This window comes from Etheostoma cragini, chromosome 1 (genome assembly GCF_013103735.1).
Source record: "Etheostoma cragini isolate CJK2018 chromosome 1, CSU_Ecrag_1.0, whole genome shotgun sequence".
Taxonomy (NCBI): domain Eukaryota; kingdom Metazoa; phylum Chordata; class Actinopteri; order Perciformes; family Percidae; genus Etheostoma; species Etheostoma cragini.
The window spans coordinates 10,174,741-10,189,240 of record NC_048407.1 but is presented as its reverse complement, the minus strand read 5'-3'; the positions used below and the strand labels follow the sequence as shown (position 1 = coordinate 10,189,240).

At 41.3% G+C, this 14,500-nt stretch overlaps 1 protein-coding gene across 5 annotated transcripts in view; it reads left to right on the top strand.

Annotated features, from left to right (window-relative positions):
• neo1a (neogenin 1a) overlaps window positions 1-14,500 on the top strand; it is a 163,449-nt gene that overhangs the window by 81,692 nt on the left and 67,257 nt on the right. For all 5 annotated transcript variants that reach the window (XM_034880585.1, XM_034880602.1, XM_034880593.1 and 2 more), the window contains exon 3: window positions 13,726-14,001. In XM_034880585.1, the coding sequence (XP_034736476.1) occupies window positions 13,726-14,001 (276 nt within the window). The remainder of the gene's footprint in view (window positions 1-13,725; window positions 14,002-14,500) is intronic.

Below are 14,500 nucleotides of genomic sequence, written 5' to 3'. Positions count from 1 at the left end.
CCCCCCCCCCCCCCCACCCCCCTCAAGATAGATTGCCAGCAGCCATTCTGCCTGCCTCAACACTTTGAAAGACTATTCCCTTCAAGTTCAGGAGTCAAGCTGATGCTTTGTGTAACATGGTTGACTGCCTGAGCTTGCCTCATTGTGTCTGCAGCGCATTTCATTATCAACAATAACCCATGCTGATATTTTCCAAACAGCAGCTGCAGATGCTTCACAATGATATTCGATACACACTGACTACATAATGTAACTGTTTTGTGCAAATGTGTGTGTATTTGTGCAGCAGTCTTCTTTAAACTCCGCTCACTTCTAATCTCACTGATGCAGCACATGGTTTTTGTTCTACCTTAGCTTCACTGGGGTATAATGTGAAGCACACACTGTTTTAAAGAAAGTACTTCATTATGCTGAACAATTCTCAGTGGTTGTGTGTGTGTGTGTGTGTGTGTGTGTGTGTGTGTGTGTGTGTGTGTGTGTCGTTTTGAAACATTACATTGCTCCCATAAATCAATGCTAGAGGAGAGAGTGGTGGGCTTTTTCATCGCTGTGCTATGATGATAGACGACAGGTTTTTTAAATAAATAGATATCCTTTATAACTGCAGTGTTGAGTGTAAAGAGGAAGTGGTTTAATGTGCAATATTGAGGCTGGAATTTAAACTGTGAATGCAAGTTTTTGGGTTATGGTTCGATATTGGTTTCACTTATCTACATCGCCTTCCACAGGCTCTCCCCTCTCTGTCCATTACTTCATCATTTCTGCTGAGGAAGATGCTTCATTTTCTTCTGGCCCCATCCTCCAGCTATGTTATTTCCTCGCTAGTTCCTCTTGCCGGGCTGGAGTATAAACAGAGCAACGCTGCCGATAGCATCTACAGATGTGCCGCCAACATGCTCAGATAAAAACCAGCAGCTGCTTGCCCCCTTTCTAGCAAACAATGGAGCTCCTTCTGACATGTGTGGTGGGAAGGTGGAGAAGAAATAGTGTGTGTGTGTGTGGGGGGGGGGGGCGGCCATTGGAATGGGTGAAAACCGGAATGAATGTGACCCGGAGAGTAGTGCATGGATTGAGAAAAAATTGGAAGGAGAGGTGTATGGTGCTGTGAGGAGGGAGGGACGGAGTGAAGGAGAGAGAGGTGACTATGGAGAGGTTATCCCTTGAGCTGGTATCTGTGTGTCCATCAACAGCAGGACAGGGGTGCGTGTGGCTCCTTTATCTGGATAGCCTGTTGAGCTGGAGGAGGGGCCCTTCATTCCAGAGGAGGAGGAGGGGGGGCCTTAAGGAAACAGGCACTTGATGAGAGATGGTCGGGCCAGTGATCGCTGCTCTTTTGCCGCCTGTGTTGGCTTTGATTGACATCTCCCTCATAATACCACATGTGACTCCTCTCACCTCCTCCTCTCCGCTACTGCTCTGATAAGGAAGCAAAGGTGGTGGTGGTTGGGGGGGGGGGGGGGGGGGGGGGGGGGGGGGGGGGGGGGGGGGGGGGGGGGGGGGGGGGGGGGGGGGGGCTGGGCAGAGAGAGCAAAGGGATGTACGGTTGTAGTGCCAACCCATTTATCTGTGCTCGGTTAATGGTCTCCCGTGGTAACAACCTCTGCAGAAGGTTGGCCTCAAAATGGGCCAAGAATGAGCTAAATTCCCAGTGATAGAATAAGACACTTTAACATGATTAAGGACCCTAATACAATCAGTAATGTTTGAGCTACAACTCAATTACCTGTAATAAAAAAGGGCTCGTCTCGGACCGATTCTGTGGGGAGTTAGCTTGGCTGGAGGTCTAACTGTGAACAGGTGAAAGCACATGGGAGACGTGTGTAACCTGTCACTCCGATCATGTAAAATACAGATGTTTGGACAGTGGCTGTCAGTGTGTGAAACCCCAACCATGAAAAAAGCACCCTTTGGCGTGTGTCTAGTACACACTGGGGAGAGCAGCATCAAGACAGGGATTAGCGAGTAAGGGAGGAAATTCCGTGTTTGGAGGTTGGTCGGGGGGGTGGATGGGTCAAACACAGGACTTTCACCCAGGAGAGCGGGGTTAGTGTCCCGTTATTCCGGCGAGTCACGGAACCGTAAGCCCACCCACGAACTTTTTCTTAACCAAACAGCGTCAAAAGGGACGCCAATAGTCTCAACCAAGAACATTTAGGTAAAGCTTGTTTCATGATGCTAAAGGAAACTTTTAGCGTTAATAACAACAAAAAAGGCACCTGACCGAGCGTCCGTATTTTACGAGATGGGAATGAGAATGTGATTACCCTGGAAGGAAAGATCAAATGCTTACATGCTGACTCACTAACTGAGGACCAAGCAGAATTAGTGCTGGACATGGACACACAGTCACATCTCTTAGCTTCCTCACAAGTGCCCCAGTTAAACATGCAACTCGTCCTAGAGTGCAAGCATCGATCCACAGCCTGGGGACTGATAAGAACCAATTCTGGTTATTTTATCCATAATAATCCCAGTTTCTCAACCGATTCTTTTGAAAATGTACTCCATAATGATATACAGTATATGTGTCTCAAATGTATCATATTACATGCTAGAGCTGTAGACCTTAGACTTGACTTGGAGTCATCTGCTCTGAGACTTGAATTACTTGAGACTTGAAGGCAAAACACTGAGGAGACTTGAGTTTGTGATCCCAAACATATTGTAAAATGCTTTACTGTGTTTATTTTTTTCCCTTTTGGAGCTCTGCCGAACTGTCATGAATAATAAATAACAAAATCAGGATGCACACAACATCTCCATAACCCTATGCACACTTTTAGTTGCAGGTGTTGGCACCGGAATAAAATGGAGAAAACTCTGAATCCAGATAAGAGAAATGAGCCTTTCATTATGAAATTAGTCTACACACATGTAGGTCAATAGTTTCCCCACCTTCTCCAGCATTTCCTGCCTGCAAAATGAAAATAATTCTGACCCCCAAATCACTTATTTATGTGCTATTTCCTGCTTTTATGTATCATAAGGGCTCCTTATTGGTCACATATTTAAGATAATTCTAAATGTTTTTTTTGTCTATTTTAGTAATTAATCATCATATGTTGAAATGGATGGCCATCTACGCAAGGAAAAGGTTTTTTTTCAGAAATGCTCATACAGCTTAACAATAAATTATATTAACTGCTAAAAAGACTTTTTGTTATTAGAGTAAGCTGTTATAGTTTTTTGACCTTCCATCTTGGGTCCCTTGAGCTAAACTAGTCTTTGTAATACCAATTTAAGTCTTTCCTTACTTTCTGTGCTTGTGTATGTCTGTATTCTTCTGAGATTTAAAGCGCCCATATTATACTCATTTTCAGGTTTATAAATGTATTTTGAGGTTGTACAAGAATAGTTTTTTTTTACTTCTTTTCTGTGTTGGGAGTCGCACATGCTCAGTAGCTAGGTAAGATCACATCAGCTCGATAACTCTTTCTCCATCTTCGGTCAGTCCAAGGCAGGATTAGCAGGGAGACTCCTTCTAAACGAGGACACACTTGTAGAATACCTGCAGAACAGGGACATGGAAGTAGTTCTTTTGGAGAGTATGGTGAACTAGTGTGTGTTGTAGCAGTGTTTTGCTTTTGAGAACGAGCTACTAGCATGCTAGTAGCAGTTAGCCACCTTGTCTCAGGTTAGTGACATGGAAAGCCGTGCGGATTTGGACCAGCTCACCCGGAGACTGAAGGCAGACGATATTCAGAAACCTCACTCAAAACAACATCGGTGTTTTTTTCCAAGTTTCTATGCACGTGGAGGCACTATAGACACAAAATAACACCAAAACATTGGGCTCGGTGGTGGAGCAGTCGCCTGACAACTGGAAGGTTGGTGGTTCGATCCCTTGCCCTGCAGTCCTGTGTCAAAGTGTCCTTGGGCCAGACACTAAACCCCTAGTTCCTCCGGATGCTGCACAATCAGAGTGTAAATGTGTGTGAGTGGCAGCCTCGGCCACAGTGTATGAATGTGTGTGAATAGTTCCTCTACTACGTTAAACAGACAAACAGGAAACCAGGAGCCGTCAGAGTGCCAACTGTGCTTCATCCTGATGTGTCCTTTCCCATCTAGACACAATAGATTGTGTGCACTTCCGTTGTAGGCTTTTTACTATCATCAACTATCAAAAGACTTGTCCCACTTGCAGCATGCTCAGCCAAGAGGCCGGTTACTGCAGTTCGTCTAGAGCAGACGTTTTACATTGACTGTTCTCTAAAGGGCATATTATATTGCTTATCTTCCTGAGCGTTGTTGTTAAAACTAAGCAAGAAATTGCTTCGGCAAAGAACAATCAGGTGGCGCTGACTTCTCTCCTCAGTTGTACTCTAAACAGCAGCTGCACCCTAGGGCCCATCCACTGATAGTCATAAAAGTTTAGAAGGGCGTTCTTTGTGCAACATCTGGTCTGCACCCAGAATGGTTTAGCACTTAAATATGTCCCTCCCTTTGCTAAGAGCTATCAGAGATGTTAAGCCCTGCAGAGTAACCTTAACGGACTTAAAGATGTCTGTTGGCCGTGGATCAATGCCCTGGATACACTGCTTCTACTCCAATATGCTTCGGTGTGCATCCTTGTTTAGTTTTGGCTGACTGCCTCCTGCCGCCATTGTCCTGAGGTTGTCATGATGACAATTTAACAATAGGCTGTTGTGGCACCAGTTGTCTTCTAAGGGTTTAACTGTAGGCACTGACTGGTGACAAGGTCAGGATATGCACTTTCTTCTGCACCCGGGAGCCGTTTTTACAGCCCAGTAGATAACATAAGAACCCCGTCTGAGGCGGATTCCTGTGGACACTACCCATCCATCTTCTGTCTGTCCTTTCTGATGTGTGTGCACAACATAAGCATTTAGGGACTGTGTACATTACGCTTTTGTGGTTTCCATTGTTCTGCGCACATATCATAGCTTTTAGAATATACTTATTCCTTCTCCTATCATGTCTTCCCAGCCGCTGACTGTTCATTACATGTTCCAGGGTGCCAAAGGCTTATTGGCGTAAGCTAGTTCTATTTTTAGCTCAGTTGTAAACTGGTGTCATTGTATGTTTATTTTAACAGGCAGATGTTTGGATCAGATATAAACATATATAAACATATTTGATGAACACGTTTTCTGCTCCAACATCATTTCCTTCAGATGTTAAGCTTTTTCAGGCTTCATGCTTGATAAAGTGCTTAATTTATCCTGTTTTCATTCTTGTGAAACCCCCTGTAGGCTGACGACTTATCAACACATCCGTTAGGTAGCTGCTACCTTTTCACTGTGGAGCGAAGAACATCAGGAAACGTGTTCCAAAACGGCCTGTTCCCCTCACTGCTCTTGACTGTCCTTTCCTTTCTTCCTAGTTGATTGTGCAGATTTAAACCTGCCAGTTGATACTGTACATGAACACAATCTTTCTTATACACCGGTGGTTATGCATCTTTTGTAACTTACCCGATCCTTCCTTGCAAACTTTTTATTTAAACATTGAGGTTTTCTTTGTAAAATACTTCAATCAGCCCCTTTTTTTTGACCACATCCCATATTTGTATTAAAGCCAAAAACTAAAATAAAACCACACTCTCTCCTGCTGTTGGATTTAAAGAATTCATGCTGTGGTTTTCATGCAACATGCACAGGCACTAAAGAACACAACTACAGCCCCTCCCCTCAAAGTTAAATTGCACAATGGTCTAGGCTGCATTACAGATATAGAATAATCTTTTCTTCTCTATGCCATTATCCCTGAAGTGCCTCAATAAAGAGTGATGTCGGGGGTGAACTGTGTTGTCCTTATGTTGTTTGGAAGGAATGTGTTTGAGTGGGTTTTGCAATACAGTGCAATTAAAGTTTTAATGGCGAGGGCAAAGGAGAAATATTAGTATTTGTCGCTGATAGTAGACTACAGTTTTTATGCTACTTATTATTTACTGTCGTCAGTGGGAGATGGGAGATTTATATTCTCTCATTAAACAATTTGGCCCAGGAGGACTTTATTAAAAACCCAGAAGGAATCGCCCCACTGACTTTGTCATCCTATCCTAAAAGGAAAACGTGAACCCCTGAATTTGTGAATTGTCTAGTTTTGTAATTCTTTAACTAGAATTGGATTTCATGTGGTGTATATATATATATATATATATATATATATATATATATATATATATATATATATATCACATTAAATCCTTACACTTTATACTGAAGTCTAAATCTAAACAATTTTCTGTATTCTCATGCCTGGGAGCTATGAAGCAGCTAGATCCCTCAGGTCATCTGGAACAGGCCATCTGGTTGTTCACCAAGTCTTCACCAAATCCGGTTCAACTACCTTTAGCTTTCATGCTCGTAGCCGCTGTAACATCCAGTCATGTAAGGTGTATCGTCCGTAAAACTAAACTGAAAACGTTCCTTTTGAGCTGCCCTTCACAGTGGCATGGTTAGACAGATTTCATTATTTTATTCTTTCCTCTTTTATTGGTTTTAACTTGTCTTATTCTTTTAATTATTCTTACTTTTGAATGTTTTTTAATGGTTTCACATTTTATACCTATTTATTTTTCACACAATGTAAGAAAAAATGCATCCCAATACATTGCCAACATCTCCAGTAAGTAAATGTTCAAAAATGAAAGGAAAAGGAAATGAAGAGCTGTGCGTTGGAACTTTATAGGATTGTGCAGGTGTACCTAATAAACTGGTAACTTAGTGCTTTGTATTTAACTATATAAACTTTCCTTTTGTGTTTGACATAGTGGAATTCTGATTAAACTGTATTTTTGAAATCCTTTCAAAGTACAAAATGATACTGTGTTTAATGTAAGAATGTCATCTAAAGTATGTAGTCTGAATAGCATGATGTACTGTTATGGAGGAAGACCTTATATATATATATTCTCTCCTGAAGCTCCAAAATCTTGAATTAGGGAATTAATTATCTCTTACAGTACGCTGCAGCCGGCCTTAAAGGGAGCATGAACAAAAAGAGGCACGGAACTGTATAAAGCACATATTGTACCAGAGGATTTTACAGCAGGGAAATACATTTAGACCTCGCATAAGTGCACACTTCTCAAAGCTGATACATCCAGCAGGCATGATTGTCTTTTTTTTTTGTACTGCTTGATTACCCAGTCACTCCTTCATTCACTCTTGAGTGTCAGTTTTCATTGTCATTGATTGGATGTCTTCACACTGTCCAATCTACTCTTCATCTGTGGTTGGATTCCAACACCTCACTGGCTGAAATTAGTCTTCTCTTGTTCAGCAAACTTGATTTGGTTCTGTCTAGGGTTGTACGATATTGACAAAATGGGATATTGCGATCTCAAATATGAATGCCCAAATTACAAAAGTTACGGGAAAACGCATTAAAATAGATTAATATCAAATTAAACAACTTTTCTTACGACACAAGGTTTAGTTCAACTGACAGTCATATTGGACTGTTCCATCATGAAGAAATAATAGGGACCATGTCTACAGAACAGGACACGTTGTCCTGGTTGGACAGTATAAAATAAACAAAAAGAACAGACACGCATTTTCTCTCTCTTCTCTGATTCGTTTTGTTGTCTCTATTTCTTTACTTACACTGTCACTCTGTTGAAATCTGCACACACGTGGTACGCTCCGTAGGGTTTGTCGCGTAGTGGGCCATTGCATGCCAGAGCACGGGCCCAACGCGTGCAAGTGGCACGCTAACTGGCCAATGAAACGGGATCAATATAGCGTTTTTAAGCGGACTCTAAATCAAACAACGGACGGGACGCAGCTCTCCACAAAATAAACATAATATTGAATCCTTTTTTTGTCCGTGTCTTTCAAAGTTTTTCACATGTTTACATATTTTTCTTGCTTTTGATATGCTATTGGGCAACATGATATTACAATAACGATATAGAGTTCAAATATCATGCACCCCTAGTTCTGTCTCGTATTAAAATTCATAAATAGAATACTAGTATTTAAAGCTCTCAATGGCCTTGTACCCCAGTATATTAGAGACATGCTCATTAGATATGAGCCAGTAAGAACCCTCAGATTCCCAGGCAGACGTCTCTCAACCATCCCTCGCTGTAACGCGGGAGCAGGGGAGGCTGCTGGTTGTGTTTATGCCCCAATGACAGGGAACACCCTGCCAATGGAGCCGAGAGACCTCCACACTGGACGCCTTTAATAAAGGACTAAACACCTTGCTTTTTACTAAAGGGGGTGTGTGTGTGTGTGTGTGTGTCTGTGTCTGTGTGTGTGTGTGTGTGTGTGTGTGTGTGTGTGTGTGTTGTATATAATTTACTGAACAAAGTAGTATTTTATGTTGCTTTTGTACGAAGCACATTGTGTTACATTAACTTGTATGAAATGTGCTACAGAAATAAAGTTTGATTGATTGATAAAAGCATGTGATGCAAAACTATAATAGAAAGTTTTCTAGATATTAAGATTATATTTTAGGTGGTAGCGGACCGGGTGGGAAAGCCAACCCATGCTTTATTAAACAGCTATGTTTTCTAAGGTTAACTTCTACATATCCTTTCTTACTTTTTTGAAGAGGTTGGTCTCTGACATTGACAGGGTTGTGTTAAGAACATAGATAGACTAACTTGTCAGAGTTAATGATTCATATAGACAACTGTGTGCAGAGGTGTTCATGATACTAACCCTTCGTGAAATCGTGATTGATACTTTTTAGGAATTCAGAAAGAGAGAGAGAGAGAGACACAGATGTGGGCTGAGTGAATCAATGCACTGCACGCTTTTCTACTATGAAGTACGATTTTGTACCCATTTTAAGTAGTAAAAAAGAATGTTCTCCACAAATGAATCAATGTACGGTATGTGAAACAGCGGATGTGTTGATAAAAGAGGACAGCGTTGGAGGGAAAGATGGAGCTAGTGAAGCTGGTGTGCTGTATAGAAAAACTCCCTTTGGATGGTCATACACTAGTAAATACCAATTTGGAACAGCCAGAGCATTCGAGGAATAATTTTGACGTAAAGGGCTTTAATTTACTTTTTTCCCTTAAACCTGACATTTGTACTTCAGTTTCAGGTATTGATTTCCCACATTTCCCAGAATAACTTTCATAAATCCCTGAGAGAATGGGCGAGAACTTGTTGAATTCAGAGAGGAAGAAAGAGAGGGAAGTGTTGGAAATAACAGCGTGATAAGAATGAGAGTCCCAGTTGTGGCAGTGTTGCATTCTGGTCTACTGACTCTGCTATCCGTGTACCAATTGTAAACTCTGCCGCCTTTTGTGATGTATTTCTTCCTTCTGATTGTTCATGATTGCAAAATGTCAAATCTAGAGAGAATACCCTGCTCTTTGACTCTATTGGACTGATACCAAAACATTAACTCTGAATCTCTCAATCTTCTGCTACCAAGCTCCATTGTACATGTGCCAGATACATCTCCAGTAGCTCTTCATATTTTCAGTGTTGCTTTTAAGTTCAACTGTATTTTAAATAATTATCTTGTGTGCTAGCAGGGGGCATTTGCCGGAGATGGAAAACAGGCCATGTCAGTTCAGTCTAGTATAAGCACACAAATGGGCTCAGAGTTGAGTAAGTTGCAACATGCATGGTTTACAAATATCCCATAATTCCTGTAGGCAGGATTCGTTCAACATATGCACGATGTGTTGCTGTCTCTTAGTGAAATTGGCTTTGGATTGTGTATTTTGCAGTTTGTGTAAGCGTTGACTGCCAAAATGATAATTCAAATAAAACTGCTGCTACCTATGTGGTTATCTTGTTTAGCATTAGAAATTGTAGATATTGTATTTTTCATCATTTTAAGAATTACCATATACACTGTTCCTTGAGCCCCGGGCTTCCATCATTTTTTTCCTTTCCTCTTTGTGAATCCAGTTGTTGTTTCAGAAGTAAATTCAAACAGATGTTTTACATGGGGTTTTATTAAAATGATGTCTCTGAATCCTAATCTAGTCAGAGTTGGTGGAGGTACATTTTACAGTAAATATGCCAGAAAAACATGTTTATGCAAAATACACCAGTATTATTGCCCCTCATTAGTCAATTAGGGCAATTTCTATGCTTTTAGGAAGTAAAGAAGTCAAGCTTAAAAGAAAGAGAAGCTGTCTCCGTTCAGATGATGTACTCAAGTTCGACTCTGTCTGTTGGTTTAAGCACTTACAGTCTACAAGGAAAATATAAGCGTGCTCAGATTCATTAACTGTGTGCGCTTTTTGGATCACTCGCTTACTATTAATTTTTTAACATTCAAAATGTTCACAGTGGAATTTCACAGTGGTTATTTCATGTTGCCAGTCCAAACACAGCACTTTGTCAGGCTAGAAGCAAGTGAGTATAGCCCTCTGGGCAGCTCCACAATGTCGGCCAGTTTCAGTTTTATTTCCGTAATTACTTAAACTGGCTGCTTGTAAATATGTAACATAGAGCACTGTTGTGTTTTTGATCCAAGGTGAAAGGCAGCGATTCTGCAGCCAGTTACTAATTCAGTTGAATCTGGAGGGAGGTCCTTAAAGCCTTCTGCATATTCCATTGAGCTGCTCATTGTTATTCTATACCTGATTTTAATTAAGAATAGTAGAAACCCAACTGTGTGATTTAAGTGTATGTGCATGCAATTTTACTCGGGGTAGACGTCGTTACGGCTGTTCGCAGCTCTCTGCGGCACAGTTCTTTTCCTGCTAATCGCCATCCAATGATGGACACATTCATTCATTAGCATTCATATGATTTGAAGCTCTGCTGGCAAAGCCAAGCAGCTGGTGTAGGGTTTGGTGAATCTAAGAGCCAGTCTTCATAAAGGAGGCATTTGGTTCCACCACTGGGTTAAATGCTTTATTCTCTAGGAAAGTGTTGTTTGGAGGCAAAATTAGATCAGCGGTGTCACATTTCTTCTGTCATTTATGCAGTTTGAAATGAACAAAAAAACTGCTTTCCATAAACTCTCTCTGTTCTTATGTTTTGACCACTGAGACATTATTGCTCTCCTGCAATCACTGGCCTCATCGCACCCTGGTAATTTGGCAGATTGGCAGTACAGGACTTGTGTGCAATAGATGGTGCTGAGCAAGGGTGTGGAAAATGAAGCTCCCATCCAGTCGATTTAAATGGAGAATTGTGATTAATTGGAATCGATAGTGTTAGCGAGACCACTTCCCATCTACAATGCCCCGCCTTGACCCACACTCAATGTGCTTATGTCGACTTCAGTTATTCTGCAAAACACACATGCATGGACTTAACCATGCATATTCAAGGCATCATAACGTCATGCATCCACTTCATTAACACTGGCAACATCGTAAGTAATTTGTGGATTGTGGGCTTGAAGCACAGCATAGTCGCTGCAGACAGAGTCGCTCACATCAGAACTGAACTTGTTCGGGTGATGACGTCTTCTCTTCTCTCTGAAAATGTTCAGTCTTTGTGGAACCATAATATCTTGTCATGTATACCAAAGACTTTTATGGGGCCCTCTAGTGTGTCCTCTGTGGGCCAAATGTCAAGTCTGAAGTTGTTACCCAAAGTCGTGGTTTCTGTAGCTATTAGATTAGGAGCGCATTAACTCAGGCCATCGTCCTCAACCTCATCTTTTTAAATGTCATTGCTCCATGTGCCGAACACCGCCTACAGTTTAACGTTGCAGTTCAAGCCAATCTCGGACTCTGGTTTGATTAGAGGTACCTGCAAGTGTTTAATGTACTTTGTAAGACAAACATATCAGCTTGTCTGTACGTTGAGCAGATATTGGCCTTTTATGAAATATTAGCTACCAGCCACCCCATATTATCCACTTTGAAAATTGAATAAAGTTTATTAGTATGTCACTCTTTAGCTGAAAACACATATAATGCCAAAGCAAAACAAAAAAGGATGCTTAGGAGGACCTTTCCATCAAAGCCGAGAGACACATACTAATACTACTACTGAGACCACATACTAATACCAATAGTTAGGCACTCACTAACATGAAACGCACACAGATGACACATAGAGTACATTTTCTTAATTTCTCAAGAAAATGAAATAGATCAGCATAATTTGAAAGAAAAGGACCATTGGTGAGCATATATTACCTTACAATTTATACTGTAAAAGATCATGACGTTCATTATTACTGTAAACACATCATGTAACTACCAATATATTCTCCTGACTATAGCTACATAACCTATAACCTATAAACCTATAAAGTTTCCTTTTTTCTTTATTTTATTTAATCAAATTTTCTTGAATCTTTATGCCTGATATATCTATGTCCCAGAATTGCCCCATAACGTTGGCTAGACTGATTACTTACCCACCTCTACAGCAGCTAATCATAAAAAAAAAGTATTTGATTCAGTAGGGAGCTTCAGTGACTCTAATCTAAATGACTCAGCGGAGGCTTTTCTACTTGCATGATTATACAGTAGGTGATTGGCAGCTTTCATACAAAGATATCAGAACTAGAATCAGCTAAGCCCATATTAGCTGAACTATTCTGCTGGGATATACTCAGAGAAGCTGTGCACGTTGTTCCGGGCCAGACAAGAATCTGTGGCTGTTGGGGCCTTATCTTAAAGTGTGATTTACCCTGGAGCCTCTCTTGGCAGGGGATTTGAAGAGCTGGAGAGAGGGCAAAGATGACGAATCATCACTCAGCAAGCCTTTAGAATCACTTCCTGTTTAAAAACACAGTTACAGCAGGCAAATGTATATTTGTAAGTAGATAAAAGAACACTGAAATGGGACTCTTCTTTCCATCCATTCAACACACACACACACACACACACACACACACACACACACACACACACACACACACATTACCAGGGACACAACATTACCAAGGAAACAACCACAGTCGGCCCAAAAACTCAAGAGGCCCTCCATGGTTATAACACAACATATTATAATTATTGTAGATGGAGTGGCCTTCTTATTTTTGTTTTTTAAACAACTTGTTCTTCTTCACTAATATACCTAAGAATACCATTTGCAGTTCACACATTGTAATTTGATTTTAATTGAAGCCATGGTTTGCAATTCTTCAGAACGCGGCCGTGATTGTCTGTTTCAGATCAATGGTTTCAAACGCAGGAAATAATTATTTTGGGTTGAGATGAAATTCAGGGTACAGCAGCACAAACAGCCTGTGGATCCAGCCCTTTTTTAATTAGTGCTGTGTGTCTCCTGCTCTGCGTGGCAAATTAACATCCCCCCCATCCAGGATAAGGGATTGTGCTACGCAACTGTGTGTGGTGTGGCTGTGTGTGTGTGTGTGTGTGTGTGTGTGTGTGTATGAGGATGTGGGTATGCAAGAGGTTAGAGGTGGGTGGGGGTTGCATTTTTGCCCTTCTCCACGCCTGAGAATCTGTCCTGAATATTGATTGCAAGATGTCGCTTTAAAAAGTCTGGTGTGTATTCCAGCTATAAAAATAAGACCAATTAAACATCTTGTCATAGTTTAGAAGAGATACTCCAAGTTTGTATAACATTCTTTGCTTTTGTGTTAAATCTCCAAGATCCGTCTGCTTGTATCTTCTACAGTCTTGCAGGCATGACAGTAGTAGCTATTTTTTTTTTTTTAAGTCAAATACCAGAGTCCCATTGCTCAGGTTTTAAGGGCCTTTAAACGTTTTAATGTCGGTATATTGAAGAACATTTGAATTCTTGTTGTATAGTGATCTTTATTTCTTACCATTATTTCTGTTGATGTTGGAAGGGAGTGCAGATTTTACAGCCATGCCTTGTTGTTGTCTTTCAGGAATGCCCAGGTTCGCCAGCCAGCCATCGCCGACCACCGTGCATCTAGGGAACAACCAAGTGATCGCATGCGAAGTCAACTCCGATCTGGTGCCCTTCACCAGGTGGGAGAAAGACCGCCTGCCGCTGGAGCTTAGCACCAGACTGGTCCAGCTGCCCAGCGGAGCCCTGGCGATCAGCAACGCCTCGGAGGCAGACGCCGGCCTTTACCGCTGTCTGGTGGAAAATGTGGGGTCGTCCAAGTACAGCGACGAGGCCCAGCTCCAAATACTGCCAGGTAATTTGAGAAAATGAAGGGTTTTTAGTCATTGGGTGAAATGATCTCCATTGAGAGTGCAGATCAGTGAGCTATAGGATTTCATAGTTATAATTTCAGTCACAAATGTATGTTTACATTACGAGAATGATTTCAGATTTGACACACTGTATGTCCATTGTTACCTAATAGTGAAAGCATTTTTCCTGCTGTTAATGTGAAGCAAAACATTTACACATCCTTGATTGCTCTGCAATTATGTTAGAGCTTCTATTGTAGAACCACTTGTGCAGTTAATTGAAATTCTAATATAGTTAAGCGCATCACTTGATTAAATTGGTACGTGGTGTCCTCTTTGGGTTGCCCACTAATTTTAACATGAAGAAGTCTGCCTAACTGTAGTGAGAGATGGGTGAATGCCAAAGGGAGTGGTAGAACTCCCAGTGGGGTTTTCAGTAATGCTGCACTAACTCAGTTATAGCTCAAAAAGGGGGTTGAATTCCATAGTGGCAGTGTTTCG